We start from the raw sequence: 21,240 nt of genomic DNA on the forward strand, positions 1-21,240 counted from the left end.
TGGTTGCAGGGGCGAATTCACAGCTCTTGGCCCCGCCTCTTCGCTGGTCGCTACTAGGTCCACTCCCTGCTCCATGAGCTTTATCGTACCTCTTCTTAAAGCTATATATGGAGCCTGCCTCCGCTACATCACTTTCTAGATTGTTCTACTTCCTGACAACTCTGAAGAAATACTTCCTAACATCCCTGTGATTCATCTGAGTCTTCAACTTCCAGTGGTGTGTGTGTGTGAGTGTGGAAACGAGATGAATTGATGGGATACAAAGCTCTTCATCCAAGCCTACATACTCCCCAGACACACTAGAGATAAAGGTGACATGCTAGGCAGGAAAATATACAGGTTGGAGTAATGTACCAGATTGTGGAAGCACTTACCAGGCAGTCTAACTGGGAGACTGGAGTCTTGGATCCTGGTTGACTGATGTCCCACACTTTGACGCATCCCTTGCCGCCCGTGTAGACGTACTTGGTGGGGTTGCTGATGGTGACGGCGCACACCACCTCGCCGTGATGCAACGTGTTGATCTGACGTGCGTGTCTCGGGATCCCCGGCGCCAGCAGCGCGTCCGGAGGGAAGGGGACCGGCGCCAGTTGACCCTCTCCGTTCACGTGGAAGCTGTACGCCCTGGCCAAGACACACGCACGCTACGGTGAGTCCCACTCCCTCTCGTATCTCAACTCAGCACGCTCCCACTGTCCCAGGCTGTAGAGTCGGGAACACATGTTTGCCCTCAACTAACCACACACCACCACTACTGTACTCTGCTTCAACCATAGCAGACACTCCTTCTGACAACACAAACAACAACATTGATCATCATGAAAATTAATGGCAAGAATATGAATGTAATGGGCAAACTATGATATCCACGACTGTACAATCCTTTGAGCTCCTGGTCACTGATAATATTGCACTGTGTCACTGAGGCACTGATCACTGAGGAGGCACTGTTGGCACTATGTCACGAGTCAGGAGGCAAGTGGGAGGTACTCACGGCTTGCCGCCCTGGAGGGCGTGCAGGGAGGCTGTGCGTCCGTGTATGTCCAGAGACGAGGGCGGGGCTGCCTGCGGGTGTGCTGGCGGCCTCGGGTAAGGGTAGGGCGCACCGGATCCTGCGGCAGCAGCAGCGGCGGCGGCAGCGGCGGCAGCAGCGGCGGCGGCGGCGGCAGCGGCAGCAGCCTCAGGTAGTGGGTAGCCTGGTGGGTAGGCGCCCACACCGGGTAGGGGCGCCGCCTTGCCCACGGGTTTTACAGCGCTGGCGCCCGAGGAGGTGGGCGTAGGGGCTTTTGAGTTGGGCGTGGCTGGCTTCTCCTCCTTCCTGGCCTGGGGCGTGGAGGAGGAGCTACCGCTGCTCCTGGGGCTGCGGAACACAACACCAGGTTACTACCACATAAGATAGACCACATCAGTGCTGACACGCCAACCAGTAACCTCACACTCAGCTCAGTGACCCTCATTACTTATACTACCAACCTTAAAATATGTATATCATGTACATCACCAGGGAGGGAGGGAGGGAGGGAGAGTAGTACTCGCCTGACGAAGCCAAGGCAGCAGTAGAGTGAGGAGTGGAGGCAGAGAAAGAGTGAAAAAGGGAGAATGAGGAGAGTAAGAGGTGGAATAGTGTACTCACCTGACGGAGCCCAGGGGCGGAGTTTTCTTGGACACGCCATTCTCACGCGGGGAGGTGGTGCCGTTCACTGCTGGGCTCACAGAGTCCTGAACGTACACACGATATGGTTAGTACTGGTGGTGGTACGTTCCTGCCTGCCTGCCATCCTACTTGCCTGTCTACCTTCTTACCTGTCTGTTCGCCAGCCTACCTAAAGTAGGCTACCGACCTGCGTATCTGTATTTCTTCAGACTTCACGCCCCTTCAACATTTCTACCATCCTTCTTCCCCTCGCTTTTCCAAAATCCCCTCTCTCTCTCTCTCTCTCTCTCTCTCTCTCTCTCTCTCTCTCTCATAACATCAAAAACAAACAATTATCTACAAATGAGGCTTTAAACTACGCTTACATTAGCAATGTAATGTACCATCTCTCCTCCCTACAACCCCTGTCTCCCCACCCTCCTGCTCTCCTCAACCTCTTTACTCCCTATCACGCCCCCTGCTTCCCCCGCCCACTTTTCTCCTACCTCTCCCAAGCTCTTCCCACCTACCTAATTCTCAACCCTCTGCTCTCCCCACCCTCTATCCTTCCAACCAGTCCCCTGTTTTCTTCACCCACTATTCGCCCAGAAAACCTACTCTCCCCACCCACTATACTTCCAGTAGCCCCTTGCTCTCCCCACTCACTGTCCTTCCTACCACCCCTGCTCTCCACACCCACTATCCGTCCTACAACCCCTTGCTCTTACCTCCCATCCACTCCCTTATCTCTCCACTCACTATCCTCCCAAACACCCCCAGATCTCCCCACCGACTTTCCTCCCTACCACACCCCTGCTCTCTCCACCCCTCTCCTCTGTTCCGTTTCATTTACCCTCATTATGCACAACGATAGTGAGGAAGCAAGACCGGAAAGCAATACAAACAAGAGAAAGGGAGAAGAGTGGGGGTACGAGGAAGTGAAAATAGAGAGAAGAAGAAAGGTAAGGAAATGAATAGGATTTTGGAGGATTGGGAAGGGGTGAGGGTGACAGGTGTGGACAATGCCCAAGTTGGAGACCTCGGTAACACTTTGGAGAGAATGAAGCAGTGTTTAAATTCAATTAGGGTGACCAGGGTACGCGCTCGCGCGCGTGTGTGTGTGTTTGGTTATGTGCGTGTGTGTGTTTGGTTATGTGTGTGTGTGTGTTTTTGGTTATGTGTGTATGTGTTTGGTTATGTGTGTGTGTGTGTTTGGTTATGTGTGTGTGTTTGGTTATGTGTGTGTGTGTGTGTGTGTGTGTGTGTGTGTGTGTGTGTGTGTGTGTGTGTGTGTGTGTGTGTGTGTGTTTGGTGTGTGTTTGGTGTGTGTGTGTGTGTATTTGGTGTGCGTGAGTGTGTTCCTCTTGCATTATTGTGTTCTGCCTTGTTATTCCCCATTACTAGACGCCCCCATCACCAACACCACGCCCCATCATTAATACCACACCCCACCACCAACACCACGCCCCCACCACCAACACTACGCCCCCACCACCAACACCACGCCCTATCACCATTACCATGTCCCCATCACCATCGCCACGCCCTCATCACCAACACCACGCCCTCATCACCAACACCACGCCCTCATCATCAACACCACGTTCCCATCATCAATACTACGCTCAATCACCAACATGTTCCCATCATCAACACCATGCCCCATCTCCAACACCACGTTCTAATCACCAAAACCACGCCCATTCACCAACACCACGCCCCATCACCAACACGCACATTCGCCAACACCACGCCCCATCACTAACACCACGCCCATTCACCAACACCACGCCCCATCACCAACACCAAGCCCCATTACCACCAACACCGACCACCAGGTTTCGCCCATTGCATGGGCGAAACGTCTTCAGTAAAAAATCTCGTGTCTCTCTACAGCCTTGATCTCATCTCAAACCTTCAGTCAGTCAAGTAGCCTCGGACTATGTGAAACCTTCAGTCAAGTAGCCTCGGACTGTGTGAAACCTTCAGTCAAGTAGCCTCGGACTGTGTGAAACCTTCAGTCAAGTAGCCTCGGACTGTGTGAAACCTTCAGTCAAGTAGCCTCAGACTGTGTGAAACCTTCAGTCAAGTAGCCTCGGACTGTGTGAAACCTTCAGTCAAGTAGCCTCGGACTATGTGAAACCTTCAGTCAAGTAGCCTCGGACTGTGTGAAACCTTCAGTCAAGTAGCCTCGGACTATGTGAAACCTTCAGTCAAGTAGCCTCGGACTGTGTGAAACCTTCAGTCAAGTAGCCTCGGACTATGTGAAACCTTCAGTCAAGTAGCCTCGGACTGTGTGAAACCTTCAGTCAAGTAGCCTCGGACTGTGTGAAACCTTCAGTCAAGTAGCCTCGGACTATGTGAAACCTTCAGTCAAGTAGCCTCGGACTGTGTGAAACCTTCAGTCAAGTAGCCTCGGACTATGTGAAACCTTCAGTCAAGTAGCCTCGGACTATGTGAAACCTTCAGTCAAGTAGCCTCGGACTGTGTGAAACCTTCAGTCAAGTAGCCTCAGACTGTGTGAAACCTTCAGTCAAGTAGCCTCGGTCTGTGTGAAACCTTCAGTCAAGTAGCCTCGGACTGTGTGAAACCTTCAGTCAAGTAGCCTCGGACTATGTGAAACCTTCAGTCAAGTAGCCTCGGACTGTGTGAAACCTTCAGTCAAGTAGCCTCGGACTATGTGAAACCTTCAGTCAAGTAGCCTCGGACTGTGTGAAACCTTCAGTCAAGTAGCCTCGGACTGTGTGAAACCTTCAGTCAAGTAGCCTCGGACTATGTGAAACCTTCAGTCAAGTAGCCTCGGACTGTGTGAAACCTTCAGTCAAGTAGCCTCGGACTATGTGAAACCTTCAGTCAAGTAGCCTCGGACTATGTGAAACCTTCAGTCAAGTAGCCTCGGACTGTGTGAAACCTTCAGTCAAGTAGCCTCAGACTGTGTGAAACCTTCAGTCAAGTAGCCTCGGTCTGTGTGAAACCTTCAGTCAAGTAGCCTCGGACTGTGTGAAACCTTCAGTCAAGTAGCCTCGGACTATGTGAAACCTTCAGTCAAGTAGCCTCAGACTGTGTGAAACCTTCAGTCAAGTAGCCTCGGACTGTGTGAAACCTTCAGTCAAGTAGCCTCGGACTATGTGAAACCTTCAGTCAAGTAGCCTCAGACTGTGTGAAACCTTCAGTCAAGTAGCCTCAGACTGCTTGAAACCTTCAGTCAAGTAGCCTCAGACTGCTTGAAACCTTCAGTCAAGTAGCCTCAGACTGCTTGAAACCTTCAGTCAAGTAGCCTCAGACTGCTTGAAACCTTCAGTCAAGTAGCCTCAGACTGCTTGAAACCTTCAGTCAAGTAGCCTCAGACTGCTTGAAACCTTCAGTCAAGTAGCCTCAGACTGCTTGAAACCTTCAGTCAAGTAGCCTCAGACTGCTTGAAACCTTCAGTCAAGTAGCCTCAGACTGCTTGAAACCTTCAGTCAAGTAGCCTCAGACTGCTTGAAACCTTCAGTAATGAACCAGGTGGGAGAGAGAGAGAGAAAGATGACCAGCCTCTTCTTACCTCACTTTTCTTCCAGTCATATAACATTTTGATTTACATCCTTCCACCTCTATCCTCCTTTCCCCTCCCCCTCCTTTCATTCTATCCCTTCATCTCTCCTCTCTTCAACCTCTCATCCACACACTTTCCCTTTATCTCCCCTAAGGCTTCTTTCCCCTCACATTCACCTGCCCTCACCTTCACCTGCCCTCACCTTCACCTGCCCTCACCTTCACCCTCAACTCAACCCACCTGAGGATCGTCCACTACCAACTCCTGCTCGCTCTTATTCCCATCTCTATCCTGCAACAGATAAAAAAAGGCAACATCAAAACAAAAAACAAAAAGGAAACTAAAGTACAAAAATTATGACCCATTTAAAAACTAAAGTGGAAGGAGAAGACAAGCGTCAACTCGTAACTAAAGAAAGACGGCTTCAACACACCTCAGGAAAATGTCCTGTAAGTTACTATAATGCCCTAAGCCTAAGAATAAATATCCTCCAAGAAAATGGCTATGAAGTGAGTGATAATGGCTTCCTCTGGATAATATTCAGGGATCATATAAAGAAGACTGACAGCTGCTTTGAAAGTCCTGACAACCCCCACACCAGGTATTATCCTCTTTGGGGATCTCAACCTCCCAAATATGAAACGTAGGATGGTAAATCACAGCTTTGTATCAGATATAGTTCCTGGAAGCACGTTAACTTAAGCGGTTACATCCCAGAGATTTAATAGGACTTTGTGAAAACTTTGCTGTGAACCAAGGGATAACGAGAGCCCACTAGATGTGAATATACAGTGAACTTGATTTTTACGGACAAGAAGGAACTAATCAGATATAATCACAAATACAATATACTCCGATCACTACATCAAAGAAATACAAGCGAGTATGAACTCGGAGATGGAAAACTCCAGATATAGTGTACGAGAAGGGATGTTTAGTCAATTTAACTTCGTCAATCGGGGAACTGACTGGTGCAGAATTAATAACGAACTATCAGACATATCCTGGGAAACAGTCCTGAACACACTATATCCTCACCTGTGCTTGGAAAAGTTGAGCACAGAAACATAAAAGGTCTGTATTAAATAAACACCACTGAGAAACCCTTAGAGATCAAATACAGAATGCATAGAGGAATTTACAGAAGAAAAAGGTTTACTAAAATGCTTAAAAAACGTGAATATGTCACAACAAGGAAAGATAATCTTAGCGAGATTACCGAGACAGAACAAAAACTCACGCTGTCGTGCCACACACAAGTCATCTGTTGTATTACAAGGAGCCCAATATATTTCTATTCATATGCAAACATACAAGTCAAGAGCTACCTGTAGAATTGGACCACTAATCACGAGAGGTTCGTTTCATACAATGACGATTAAAAAAAATATGAAGGAAATTAAAAAAAAAATGGATGAGTATTTAGCAGTGCACTGAACGTAAGCAGACTGGAGAAAACAGAAAATATGTTCATCATATCTGAAGGTCACACAGTTCATATAACTGACATGAGCACTAATTCCGTAGAATTCGAAGAAAAAAAAAATTGAAAACGCATATCCACGAGCAACACCTGAATCAAATTCGTAGAATTCCTCATAAAGAAGCGGAATATAGCAGTAGCACTCAGTATCCCTTGGAGAAAGAGCTTTCATCCAGGTGACACAACAGAACACTGTATCAACATCCCTGGTCCCAGACATTTTAACATTTTTACCCGAAAATATCAGAAACACTGCCGAAACAAGTGTAGAAACCTTCAGGAGGAAACTTGATAAACACCTCTGCCAAGTGCCACATCAACAAGGCTGTGATTGTGTGGGGGCAACGGGGCACCATCATGTTGACCAGGCACCAGACAAGCCTGGCCCAGGGCCGGGCTACGGAATTAGGAAAGCCCTTGAAACAAAACAAAGGTATATGAGACGACGACCAACCCTAACTACAAGAAAACATACATACTGAAGCGGGTTTCTAGTCCTTGCGAAAACCTTCTATATTATAAAAAAGTTTTCTCAGTACTTAAAAAGCATCATCTTGCATTTAAGAAAATATTTTACTTAGAATTAAAAAGAGGGCGTCCTCGTACTAAAGAAAACGGCTTCATACTTCAAGGGAAGTATAACTTAGACTGCCACATAATCCTGCTCCGTAATTTTTATTAGGTATTCAGTTAAGCTAATTAAAGTAAGGTAAATGGTTGGACAGGACGACAAAGCCGCGTTATGAATAACCGAGGACCACACCGACTGGCACAAGAGTGACTGGTGGTGGTTTGTTTGTCAGGAAACACCAGTGTGTCTCCGTAGGTTAGGTAAGATTTGTCAGGAAACAGGACAAGTGTTTTATGACGTGGGTCTTAGTCATATGATGACCCGCAGCTGGAGCTTTTGGTCATCTGACCGAGGCCTTCCACTGGCTTACCGATCCCCCCCCCTTCTCTTTAAAAAATATGGTTGTGATTCCTGACACAGGTGTCTTATACCATGAACACTGTGGATGACTCGCTGGCTTACAAGAGCTCTCATACGGTCACTTATTGAAGGAATTGAGGCGTATCTGGGTCGGTTAAGAGGAGCGATCAGAGATTGTTTTGGTCTGTCATCTGGCTCTCTTATCTGGTTTACTGACCACCTCCACGACGGAGGATCGAGCCCGCAACGCTAATTGTGCTGCATGACCCACACGGGTTTACATATTAAGTTCACTGTGACTTTCCTAATTTTGTTTTATCTCCCTTATATAAACTCAACACTTCTAACTGCGCTTTTGTTAATAAAAACATTAACTTGGATTATAATTCTTAAACACTTTTCTCACTTATCCTACACACACACACACACACACACACACACACACACACACAAAGTACGATCATCTCTTTCCCCTCTAACTTTATATAATAAATGTAATTAATATGATATTACAGATAAAATTCTGGAACTCTGGTAGAGACAGAGTGCCTGGTAAGACAGTACCAGATAAGACAAAACCAGGTAAGACAGTACCAGGTAAGACAGTACCAGGTAAGATAATACCAGGTAAGACAGTACCAGGTAAGACAGTACCAGGTAAGACAATACCAAGTAATACAATACCAGGTAAGACAGTACCAGGTAAGATAATACCAGGTAAGACAGTACCAGGATAAATCTAAGGTGAAACTAGAATATCAGCACTAGGATACAAGGTAAGGCTTGGATAAGGAGCCTAGCCACTGTAAAAAATAAGGGAAAAGGGCTGGATATAAAAAGGAACTGGAACAAAAGAGACGATAATAAGAGTGACGTGAACAATAGAGACTGTAATAAGAGTGACGTGAACAAAAATGACGGTAATAAGAGTGACGTGAACAAAAGAAACGGTAATAAGAGTGATGTGAGCAAAAGAGACGATAATAAGAGTGACGTGAACAAGAGACGGTAATAAGAGTGACGTGAACAAAAGAGACGGTAATAAGAGTGACGTGAACAATAGAGACTGTAATAAGAGTGACGTGAACAAAAATGACGGTAATAAGAGTGACGTGAACAAAAGAAACGGTAATAAGAGTGATGTGAGCAAAAGAGACGGTAATAAGAGTGAACTGAACAAAAGAGACGGTAATAGTGAAATGGAATTAAAGGGACTGCAATAAAGAGGACAGTATAAGAGGTGTGGGTATACAAGGGACCTAGCATGCATTACCCTAGGAGACGGGTACTAGGAGGACCAGTGAGGCACTAGGACGGGGACGCAACTAAAGTTACCAGAGGATCCGTTAAGCTATTAAAGAAGCTGCCAAGTACCAGGAGCAGGTGAGGTACCAGGGGAGAAGTGAAGCAACCAAAAGATACCAGACAAGGGTACTTGATATCTGGATATCAGTGTGCTAGAAGATACCAGACAAGGGTACTAGGATATCAGTGTGCTAGAAGATACCAGACAAGGGTACTAGGATATCAGTGAGCTAGAAGATACCAGACAAGGGTACTAGGATATCAGTGTGCTAGAAGATACCAGACAAGGGTACTAGTTTATCAGTGAGCTAGAAGATACCAGACAAGGGTACTAGGATATCAGTGTGCTAAAAGATACCAAATAAGGGTACTAGTTTATCAGTGTGCTAGAAGATACCAGACAAGGGTACTAGGATATCAGTGTGCTAGAAGATACCAGACAAGGGTACCAGGATATCAGTGGGCTAGAAAATTAGACAAGGTATCAGAAGACCAGATAAGGTACTAGGAACAACGTACTAGGAAAAAGGCACTAGGTACTACTAACGAAATGTTAGGAATAAGATACTAGTAACAAGGTACTATAAACTAGGAACAGGGTGCTGGGAAAAAAGCACTAGGAACGAAGAGTCAATACAAGGAACAATGATAGTTACTAGGAGTTAGGTACTACTAACAGAGCTAAGTACCAGGAACAGTTAGCTAGGTACTTGAAGTACGGTACCAGGAGTTTACTAAGAACAAGAAACGAAGTCATAGAAACAAAGAACTGGGTACTAGGAACAAAGAGCTAGGTGCTAGGAACAAGAAACCAAGTACTAGGGACTAGGTATTAGGATCAAAGAGCAAGGAATTAGATACTGGGAATAAGTAGCTAGAGTCTAGGAGTTAGGTACTAGGAACAAAGATTTAGATTCTAAGAGCTAGATATTAGAAGCAAGGTACTAGGAACAAAGAGATGCGTACAAACAGCTAGGTACTAGGAGCGAGGTACTAGGAACTAGGTACTAGGGGCTAGGTACTCACGTGGCCATCTTCTCTCTTGATCTTCTTGGGTTCAGGTTCCGGAGAGCGACCCCGGTACTTATCTCCAGCGCTAGGAGAGATGCTGCTTCTCTGTGGGGAGAGAGAGAGATGGGGTGAGATGCTGCTTGTGTGTGTGTGTGTGTGTGTGTGTGTGTGTGTGGAGAGAGAGAGAGAGAGAGATGGGGTGAGATGCTGCATCTGTGTGCGTGGGGAGGGGGGAGGGAAAGAGATATATTGCCTGTCTAGTACACAGGAAAAATGACTCCTTTTATAAAGATATCTATCTCATTTATCAGAGAGAAAGGCAAAAGAGATGTATACATACATACGATTATATATATATATATATATATATATATATATATATATATATATATATATATATATATATATATATATATATATATAGATATAATTGTGTGTGCGAGAGACAGTGGGAGGGAATTAGAGACGAGAGTAAGAGAACGAGTTAGGTAAAGAGAGAGAAAGATACGATACTCGAATCTGTATGAAAGTAACATCCACATAAGACACGGTGCGCCTCCAAGCCCGTATAAACAGTTTTCCAGTGATAACAATATGGTGTTCAATGAGGGCAGATTTCAAAACACTCGATAAAACGTAAGTCAAACGTGAGAGACCTGGGAGTGATAATGGAAGACGATCTCACATTCAAGGAGCAAAGAATAGTGATTCCGTAGACATGTAAACAATACTGGGGGGTCACTACCCCCCGTGGCCTGGTTACAGACCAGGCCTCCTGTTCTATCTCTTAAATCTCTCTGCCTTTATTGTCGTTATACCTTTAAAGGGTTTCGAGAGTTTTTCTACTTCTTATTCTCGCAGCCCAGCACTTAGTCACATTTGCCTAGTGTTCACCTGATCAGCCAGGCTGTTACTGCTGGCTGCCCGCTGGCGGACACATCCATCACAACCTAGTTGATCTGGCACTTGGCAGAGATACATGTCCAATTTCCTCTTGAAAACTTATAGAAAACACTGCTGTTCCAGCAGTGTTTCCTATATTTTGTGGCAGTGTTAAATAGTGTGGGGGCACAGATGCTTATACAATGTTCTCTTATTGTGCCCACTGTGCCCCTGCTTTTCACTGGGTTTATTTTATTTGACACATTCACCCATATATCTCATTTTAGTATGTAGTTCACGCAGTGTACACATTAAGGAACAGGCCCTCAAGTACCTTTCCTGTATATATTATCATGTAGCTCTCCTCCGCCCCAGTGAATACATATTTAGGACTTTGAGGCGTAATTTAAATGCTTTATTAGCACTATGTGGACCGTAAATGATTTCTGTATCTGTTCCAGATACAGGGATCATTTACGGCCGTTCAGTGGCCGTCAACACTGAACAATACTCAAGGCGAGAGATCACTGGGTCGCCATTTGCCCTACATCCCTTGTTTTGAAAGTTCGTATTATCCGCCCCGCTATTTTCCTAGCTGTCCTAACATTGCCTTATTGTGCTCATTGAAAGAAAGGCCGGCTGACATCATTATTCCAAGGTCTTTCACATGTTCCTTATGGGGTTCGTATACAATGTCTTGAGTTTTTCATTCTTTCCATATCTAAGCAGTTGAAACTTATCACCATTAAACGTCATGTTCTCCACTTCCCACTGGAAAATTTTCCTTCTATCTTACTTTTTTTTCCGTGTCTTCTACGAGGTGATTTCCATGCTTAATTCAGTATCATCCGCAAAAGATGATATAACACTGGCAAGTGTTTTTATTTACACCTGCTTTGAGGATAAGAAACAGTTGACAGGAGCAAACCGAAGTGGTCAGGTTATGTTGAGACGCAGATTCCGTCACCCTGGCTATGAGAACGTATTGCCACTTACTTTCTACTGTGAAACATTAAGCGTGAACATAAAAAAGACTGCTTGCGAGTGAATAATCATGAACGAGTGTTTGTGAAATTAGTAAGTGGGTAACACTCAACGTCTACGAGCTACAAGCTCAAAGACTAGTAGCGTGTGCAGCAAACTAAGAGTATAGACAAGTACGCTAGTGTACATGATAGAATTGTTGAATTTTTAGTGGATGCAAGGACAGCTTTCAGACGTGCTTAAACAACGTACAGGAAGTACGACGTCCCGTGAACCCTCGAGAAAAGGACGGCGCATCTTTTGATAAGCTATTGATAGCAGGACCCACAGTATAGTGTACAAGTAACATGATAGTGACAAACGGCTCAACATTACAAGAACCAAGTTAAGTCTGAATTTCTAGCACCCGTCTTCCCTACGGAGACTGCAGCAATCTGCTGAGGGCTTGTCACAAAATCTCAGACGAGCCCCTATTAGACCAGTGATAAGTGGGCAATTAGTCCCAAACAGGTTAAGTCACGTGTCCACTTAGCATGAGGTTGCCTGCAAGTGACACACGATTAATATAAAGTTAGGACATTCCTAATCCCTGTATGTATCATCCAGGAACAGTGATCAACAATCGCTGTTGAAGGACAGTGTCCAGGGCGTCTACTCTGACCTTTGACCATACATATACTCTTTACTAGAACTCCCTCCTAACACACCCTTCCTCCCTCCCTTTCTCTCAGTTCTTCTGCTCTTAATTCCCTTCTTCCCTCCCTTTCCTCTTTGCCTCCCTCCCTCCCTCTCTCTCTCTCCCTCTCACGTTTCAAAAGCCTATTAATCCTGGATGAGGTGAATGCATTTGTCTGTCGCAGGTGTAAGTGGGGAGTCTGTGATTCTACTTTCCACACATTACAACGCTGTGAGGGGAAGCTCCGTGCGGAAGGTAAGAGGGGAGGGAGAAACGAGACGAAGAGAGACAGACAAGGTAAAGTGGTAGACAAGAAGGATATACTTTGCAGAAAGAAGAGAGGAAAAGTGGGAAAGGAGGGGAAGGAAGGAGGAACGAAGAGAGACAGACAGGAAGATAAGCAAGCAGTGTTTAAGCAACGTTCCTGCAGTAACTTTAAATCTTTTGAGGAACTCTCTCCTCACCGTTTTTCGACAAAAAAAAAAAATTTTAAAAATCCATTTTCGATGCGTCTCAAAAGATAACTTTGTGGTAATTAAATCCCAAGAAAAATCTGGAGTGGCTAGCTGAGCAGACTCTTTAGCGCTCCCTCTTGATTATAATAATAATAATGAGCAGACTCTTTCAAAACCCAGTGTGATATCTCCTCTGGTCTTCCAGTGTGATATCTCCTCTGGTCTTCCAGTGTGATATCTCCTCTGGTCTTCCAGTGTGATATCTCCTCTGGTCTTCCAGTGTGATATCTCCTCTGGTCTTCCAGTGTGATATCTCCTCTGTTCTTCCAGTGTGATATCTCCTCTGTTCTTCCAGTGTGATATCTCTTCTGTACTTCCAGTGTGATATCTCCTCTGTTCTTCCAGTGTGATATCTCCTCTGTTCTTCCAGTGTGATATCTCCTCTGGTCTTCCAGTGTGATATCTCCTCTGTTCTTCCAGTGTGATATCTCCTCTGTTCTTCCAGTGTGATATCTCCTCTGTTCTTCCAGTGTGATATCTCCTCTGGTCTTCCAGTGTGATATCTCCTCTGTTCTTCCAGTGTGATATCTCCTCTGGTCTTCCAGTGTGGTATCTCCTCTGGTCTTCCAGTGTGATATCTCCTCTGGTCTTCCAGTGTGGTATCTCTTCTGTTCTTCCAGTATACCTCCTCTGGTCTCGCTACTTCTTCCAGCATCCAACATTAACTTTCATTACGAGTTGCTTTCGTTTACCTGGAGTCGATTTCGTTGGAGGGGGAAGAACCGCGCTCCGCGGCCCTCTTCTAGAACAAATTTCCCTGTATCTTTTGTAATATATTTTTTTCTGTAAACATGCTGTATTTTTTATGTTCTGAATAAAAACAATCTCCGATTCTAATGTTATATCTATTTTTTTTAATTTGACTTTTACAGGGAAATTCTATGTATTAAATTAATGGTTCATTTCACTAGAAAATTAGTAGAAGTGAGAATCACGGACTTACAAGTGTCCTGACCGGCCTCCGGGAGTAGAGAAACTCTCGATACTCATCAAAGGTAAGGGTGAGCATGAAATGGAAGTCTGGTAAATGTTTTACACTCTTGAACTCTCAGTGTTTCCCATTAACTCCATCCCTATAACCACACTTTCTGTCCTTCGTGCTCTGTGTCTTCCATCCACCCTTTCTCCATTTATCTCCCTCCTCTTGCTCCCACCACCGCTTTTTCTCCCTGCTGCTCTCGATGGTCTTCCCTTACCACAATAGCAGCAGCAGCAGCAGCAGCAGCAGCAAGCTGCAGTTGACAACCAATATTCAAATGAGAGTGAAATACGGGAAAGGAGATGAGCTTCCCGTCGTCTCTTGCTCCTCGTTAGTGCCAATTTATTGTGCCCGCACTGCAGCCTCTGCAGGGAGGGGAGGGAAGTGACGAGGGATGGAGGGGGCAGCGGCATGTGAGGGAGGGTCGGTAGTAGGGAGATGGAGGGTAGTAACAAGTGGAACACTGACCAGAGAGAGATAGCAGGGGAGATTAAATATACGAGAAACAGTAATTGGTACACAATGAAAATCATCGCTCTGCTCACATCTCTCCCCGTCCTTCACGTCTCCGTTTCTCACATCTCTCCATCCCTTATATATCCCCACCCCATCCCTCACATCTCCCCGTCCCTGCTTCCCTGAATGGACCAATCTTCAGTAAATGGATCGGAAAGTAACATTATTTCCCACTCGTTTTGGCTTGACCTGATCTGAAAATGAGAGAGAGAGAGAGAGAGAGAGAGAGAGAGAGAGAGAGAGAGAGACAGACAGACAGACAGGCTCCCTCCCTCAGAGTAATTTGTGATAACTCCAGCCTCGTGCTCCTGAGTGAGGTTTCCCAAACATATCCTTCCCTTCCCCCCCCGGAGTTAATTCCATCCATACCCTCTCCCCCCTCATTCTTTCCACTACCTCCCAGTCTCATTCTCTCCACCTTCTTTCTCCCTTCCTTTCCCTCATTCCCTCCACCCTTCCCAGCTTCGTTCCCTCTTCCTTCACCCGCCCCTCATTTTCTTCCCCCCTCCCTGCACAATCTCACCTCCTCACCGTCCTCCAACCCCCCCCCCCTCCTCGGTGTTTACCCTGGCTGTCACACTAAGCCTGTTACTATCAGTGAGAGCGGATACCTCCTGATACTACGCATCCTCTACATTCATACACCTGTATACGTATGTCTGTAAAACACACACACACACACACACACACACACACACACACACACACACACACACACACACACACACACACACACACACACACACACACACACACACACTGCAATGGATCAGAGAATATCTGACAGGGAGGCAACAACGAGTCATGGTACTGGATGAGGTATCACAGTGGGTACCTGTGACGAGCGGGGTCCCACAGGGGTCGGTCCTAGGACCAGTGCTATTTCTGGTATATATGAATGACTTGATGGAAGGGATAGACTCAGAGGTGTTCCTGTTCGCAGATGATGTGAAGTTAATGAGGAGAATTAAATCAGATGAGGACCAGGCAGGACTTCAAAGAGACCTGGACAGGCTGGACAGGTGGTCCAGCAAGTGGCTTCTTGAATTGAACCCTGCCAAATGCAGTCATGAAGATTGGAGAAGGGCAGAGAAGACCGGAGACAGAGTATAGACTAGGTGGCCAAGGACTGCAAACCTCGCTCAAGGAGAAAGATCTTGGGGTGACCATAACACCGAGCATGTCTCTGAAGGCACACATCAACCAGATAACTGCTGCAGCATATGGGCGCCTGGCAAACTTGAGAATAGCGTTCCGATACCTTAGTAAGGAATCGTTCAAGACACTGTACACTGCGTACATCCGGCTCATACTGGAGTATGAAGCACCAGTTTGGAACCCACACCTGGTCAAACACGTCAAGAAATTAGAGAAAGTGCAAAGGTTTGCAACAAGGATAGTTCCGGAGCTCAGGGGTATGTCCTACGAAGAAGGTTGAGGGAAATCGGACTGACGACATTGGAGGACAGGCGGGTCAGGGAAGACATGATAACGACATACAAAATACTGCGTGGAATAGATAAGGTAGACAGAGACAGGTTGTTCCAGAGAGGGGACACAGAAACAAGAGGTCACAATTGGAAGCTGAAGATTCAGACGAGTCAGAGGGATGTTAGGAAGTATTTCTTCAGTCATAGAGTCGTCAGGAAGTGGAATAGCCTATCATGTGATGTAGTGGAGGCAGGAACCATACATAGCTTTTAGACGAGGTATGACAAAGCTCGGGGAGCAGAGAGAGGACCTAGTACCGACCAGTGAAGAGGCGGGGCCAGGAGCTGAGTATCGACCCCTGCAACCACAATTAGGTTAGTACACACACACACACACACACACACACACACACACACACACACACAAAGACGGGATGTTCCAGAGATAGGAAACAGTAACAAAGGGACACAGTTGGAAGTTGAAAACACAGATGAATCACAGGGATGTTAGGAAGTATTTCTTCAGCCACAGAGTAGTCAGGAAGTGCAATAGTTTGGGAAGTGATGTAGTGGAGGCAGGATCCATACATAGCTTTAAGCAGAGATATGATAAAGCTCATGGTTCAGGGAGAGTGACCCAGTAGCGACCAGTGAAGAGGCTGGGCCAGGAGCTATGAATCGACCCCTGCAACCACAACTAGGTGAGTACAACTAGGTAAGTACAGTTTATATTGTTTGCACGTGGCATAACAGGATGAGCGTGCGCCATATTGGCGGTCAAGCGTGCGGCAGTAAATGCTGTTTACATCTCGCCAATCACAAGATAGTGTTTGTTTAAAGCAAAATCCTGAGATTTCCAAAATAACCTTCAGAAACATCAAAAAGAAAAAACGTTAAAATATCATAAAACGTCAAGATTTGTCTTTCCATTTAGTACTATTCATAATAATGTGTGCAAACGTAATGTTTTTCACTCACGGTTATCAGTTGGGAAAGGGATGGTCCCTGACCCCTATTATACCAGTTAAGATGATTATGATGGTGAATGCTGGTGGTGTTGGTGATGGTGAGTGCTAGTAGTGTTGGTGATGGTGAGTACTGGTTATGGTGATGGTGTGTAGTTGGTGGTGTTGGTGATGGTGTGTAGTTTGGGGGCTGCTGACTCTCTCCCTTATCTCCCTCACGCGTTCTCTCCCTCTCTCACACTCTTTTTTTCTTAATTCACTCCTGTGGAGAATTTTTTTTTACTCTTTTATCTCTCTCTCCCTCTCTCTCTCTCTCTCTCTCTCTCTCTCTCTCTCTCTCTCTCTCTCTCTCTCTCTCTCTCTCTCTCTCTCTCTCTCTCTCTCTCTCTCTCTCTCTCTCTCCTTACCTACCTAACTCCTTCCCTTACTCTCGTCTCTAATTCCTACCTTCTTTCTCCCCATCTCTCCTTTCCTCCCTCTTTCTCTCCATCTCTCCTTTCCTCCCTCTTTCTCCCCATCTCTCATTTCCTCTTTCGCCCCATCTCCTTTCCTCCCTCATCTCTCTCATCTTTCTCCCTAACTCCACTCTCTCTCTCATTCCCACAGATAACATCAGCACAGTGAGAAAGGTAACCATTCACTCCCACTCCCTCCCTCACTCTGACTCTCTCTCTCCTTCCTCCGTTACCCCATCACCTCCCTCCCTCCCTCACAGGATATCACTGTCAGCTCAGAGAAGTTGACTGGCTGGAATTACAGCTGGAAGTGTGAGATTACCCACGACATGATGAGGGCGGATGATGGGTGGAGGCGGGTTAATGGGGTGGGTTGCGAAGTTTGAAGGGTGGGTAGGTTTTTTTGGGTGGGGGTTGGTGATGGGTGGGGGAGGGATGAGGGAACGCTGCTAGTAGCACGCTGGGTGCTTCTAGTAACAACAATGCGACTAGCCAAGGAGTCGAACCCACGCTGCTTTGGCCCGCCTCATGGTGAGCGAAAACTCATGACACTCTAGTGGACGGAACCACACAGTCCTCAAGAATGACACATCCAGCCAAACTAGGTGTTGTACCCGTTATCTTGAGGATTGTGTGGTTCCGTGGACTAGAGCGTCATGAGTTTTTGCTTACCACGAGGCGGGTCGAAGCAGCATGGGTTCGACTCCTTGGCTAGTCGCATGTTGTTACTGATCAATACCATTCGTTCGTGGGTACAATAATTATATATATATATATATATATATATATATATATATATATATATATATATATATATATATATATATATATATATATATATATGTCGTGCCGAATATGTAAAACTGGTCAATTAGCAAGAACTCATTTAAAATTAAGTCCTTTCTAAAATTTTCTCTTATACGTTTAAAGATATATTTTTTTCATTAATGTTGATGTAAAAATTTATAATTTTGCACCAAATGGAACTTAGAAAACTTACCTAACCTTATTATAACAACAACAATTTATTTTAGCCTAACCCAAATAAATATATTTTAGATTTGTTTACAATAATTTAATACTATACAAACACAGTGAAATATATTTTTTTCGTTAGGTTCAGAATGATTTTGGCGAAATTATCGCATACACAAATTTTCACTTGCCCTATGTGGCAAGATGAGTGTTGCTATTTAAGCTAAGACGGCAAGTTCTGCCTATTCGGCACGACATATATATATATATATATATATATATATATATATATATATATATATATATATATATATATATATATATATATATATATATATATATATATATATATATATATATATATATATATATATATATATATACACTGGTGGCACTCAGCATTGTTAGTGACATCCAGAGTTTTTAGTAACGCCCAACGTTGTTATTGACATCCAGAGTTTTTAGTAACACCCAACGTTGTTATTGACATCCAGAGTTTTTAGTGACACCCAACGTTGTTATTGACATCCAGAGTTTTTAGTGACACCCAACGTTGTTATTGACATCCAGAGTTTTTAGTAACACCCAACGTTGTTATTGACATCCAGAGTTTTTAGTGGCACCCAACGTTGTCAGTGACACCCAGCGTTGTTGGTGGCACCCAACGTTGTTAGTGGCACTTATTTCACTTTCACCGGCACTGATAATGTTGGCTACTCGTCCACCGAGTGGGCAGGGGATGGAAGAGATTGTGGGTAAGAAGGGGTTGGGAGCGAGGCATTGGTGTAACAACCCAGACACCACAAGACATCAAACTGCATCATTGCCAGCCTCGGGGGAGAGTATGGGGATCAAATGCCACGTACAAGATACTAAGAGGGACAGACGGACAGAGGGCATGACAGAACAGTGACACAAGGGGCATGACAGAAGACACACAGGGACACAGAGGGCGTGATGGGTGAGACAGTGACACAGATTGCGTGACAGGACAGACAGTGACACAGATTGGGTGATAAGACAGTTAAGGATACAAAGATCGTGATATAACAGACAGGCGTGATAGGACTGTTTGAAAGACGGGCGCCAGGAGGGTCCAGGGAGATGGAAGAGAAGTTAGAGATTTGAGTCACGGAGATATCAGCAAGTTCACTGACCTGGGACTGGGTCGCGGGGGCGATAACTACTTCTCCCCTCTCTCCTGAATAGACTACAAGTAGGCTTCAGGGGGAAAGGGGAGTCAGCAAGGGAAGGGGGTAGTTTTGATGAGGTGGCGGGAGCAAATACCTTCCAGTTTTAGTGACAAGTACAGTTGGAGACAGTGGATCTTGTCTCTCTGGTGTTCTCTCCCTGCACCCCTCACCATCTCTTTCTCCACTCTTCTCACTGCCTCCACCAATCCATCCCCCTCCTACCTTTTTAAGAGTCTCACCCTGTTTCCCCTCCCGTCACTAACACTAGATGCTAAATGCCCATCTGCACTTCCACTGTCACCTAATAAACGGTGTACTCTCTCTCTCTCTCTCTCTCTCTCTCTCTCTCTCTCTCTCTCTCTCTCTCTCTCTCTCTCTCTCTCTCACCTAGTTGTGGTTGCAGGGGTCTAGCCCCATCTCTTCACTGGCCGCTACTAGGTCACTCTTCCTGCTCCATGAGCTTTATCATACCTCTTCTTAAAGCTATGTATGGATCCTTTCTCCACTACATCACTTCCCTGACTATTCAACTTCCTGGCAACTCTGTGACTGAAGAAATACTTCCTAACATCCCTGTGATTCATATGAGTCTTCAACTTCCAACTGTGACCCCTTGTTGCTGTGTCCCATCTCTGGAACATCCTGTCTCTGTCGACCTTGTCGATTCCTCTCGGTATTTTATATGTCGTTATCATATCGGCCCTATCTCTCCTGACTTCCAGTGTCGTCAGGTCGATCCCCCTTAACCTCTCCTCGTAGGACATACCCCTTAGCTCAGGGACTAGTCGTGTTGCAAATCTTTGCACTTTCTCTAGTTTCCTTACGTGCTTGGCTAGGTGTGGGTTCCAAACTGGTGCCGCATACTCCAATATGGGTCTAACGTACACAGAGTACAGGGTCCTGAACGATTCCTTTTTAAGATGTAGGAATGCTGTTCTTAGGTTTGCTAGGCGCCCATATGCTGCAGCAGTTATTTGGTTGATGTGCGCCTCAGGAGATGTGCCCGGTGTTATACTCGCCCCAAGATCCTTTTCCTCGAGTGAGGTTTGTAGTCTTTAGCCCCCTAGACTGTACTCCGTCTGCGGTCTTCTTTGCCCTTCCCCAATCTTCATGAATTTGCACTTGGTGGGGTTGAACTCCAGGAGCCACTTGCTGGACCAGGCCTGCAGCCTGTTCAGATCCCTTTGTAGTTCTGCCTGGTCCTTGTCCGATTGAATTCTTTTCATCAACTTCACATAATCTGCAAACAGGGACACTTCGGAGTCTATTCCTTCCGTCATGTCGTGTGTGTGTGTGTTTATCCGTCTTTGTATCCCTGGCGACCAGTGAAGAGGCGGGTCCAGGAGCTATGAATCGAACCCTGCACCCACGATTAGGTGAACACACACACACACACTAGAACTATAAGCACTGTGTGTGTTAGTGTTGAGTGGGGGAAGTGTTGCTTGCTCTCTCAACCGTGCTGCTTGCAACATAGTCATCTCTTGAGCTTCCTGCTCATTATTCATCTTGAACTCTCAGCGGGGAAAGAAAGACATGACATCAGTGGCAGTCATGTCAACCTTAATGCCATCTGGTTACCACTATTTCCAGGAAGCGTGTTAAAGAGTCATGGTTCCCTTAGACTTACTGGTTATTTCGGAGTTACTTTGCACCATCTGCTAAGCCTTTTATTTTTTATGGAGTAGTTTTAGTGAGCAGGTTTGGGATCAGTCCCTCCAGGATTTTCCAGGTGTAGATTATGATGTATCTTTCCTCCCTGAGATGCTTGA

At 45.6% G+C, this 21,240-nt stretch overlaps 1 protein-coding gene across 12 annotated transcripts in view; it reads right to left on the minus strand.

Moving 5' to 3' along the window:
* Positions 1–21,240, minus strand: part of LOC128692607 (transducin-like enhancer protein 4) — a 222,011-nt gene that overhangs the window by 22,831 nt on the left and 177,940 nt on the right. For 9 of the 12 annotated variants that reach the window (XM_070089846.1, XM_070089853.1, XM_070089852.1 and 6 more), the window contains 5 exons: positions 9,914–10,003; positions 5,409–5,459; positions 1,634–1,719; positions 995–1,360; positions 375–624 (listed from right to left, as the gene is read on the minus strand). In XM_070089846.1, coding sequence (XP_069945947.1) covers positions 375–624; positions 995–1,360; positions 1,634–1,719; positions 5,409–5,459; positions 9,914–10,003 — 843 coding nt within the window. The remainder of the gene's footprint in view (positions 1–374; positions 625–994; positions 1,361–1,633; positions 1,720–5,408; positions 5,460–9,913; positions 10,004–21,240) is intronic. The other 3 variants (XM_070089847.1, XM_070089849.1, XM_070089857.1) reach the window with 1 other exon arrangement.

The sequence above is a fragment of the Cherax quadricarinatus genome, chromosome 30 (genome assembly GCF_038502225.1).
Source record: "Cherax quadricarinatus isolate ZL_2023a chromosome 30, ASM3850222v1, whole genome shotgun sequence".
In the NCBI taxonomy this organism is placed as follows: Eukaryota; Metazoa; Arthropoda; class Malacostraca; order Decapoda; family Parastacidae; genus Cherax; species Cherax quadricarinatus.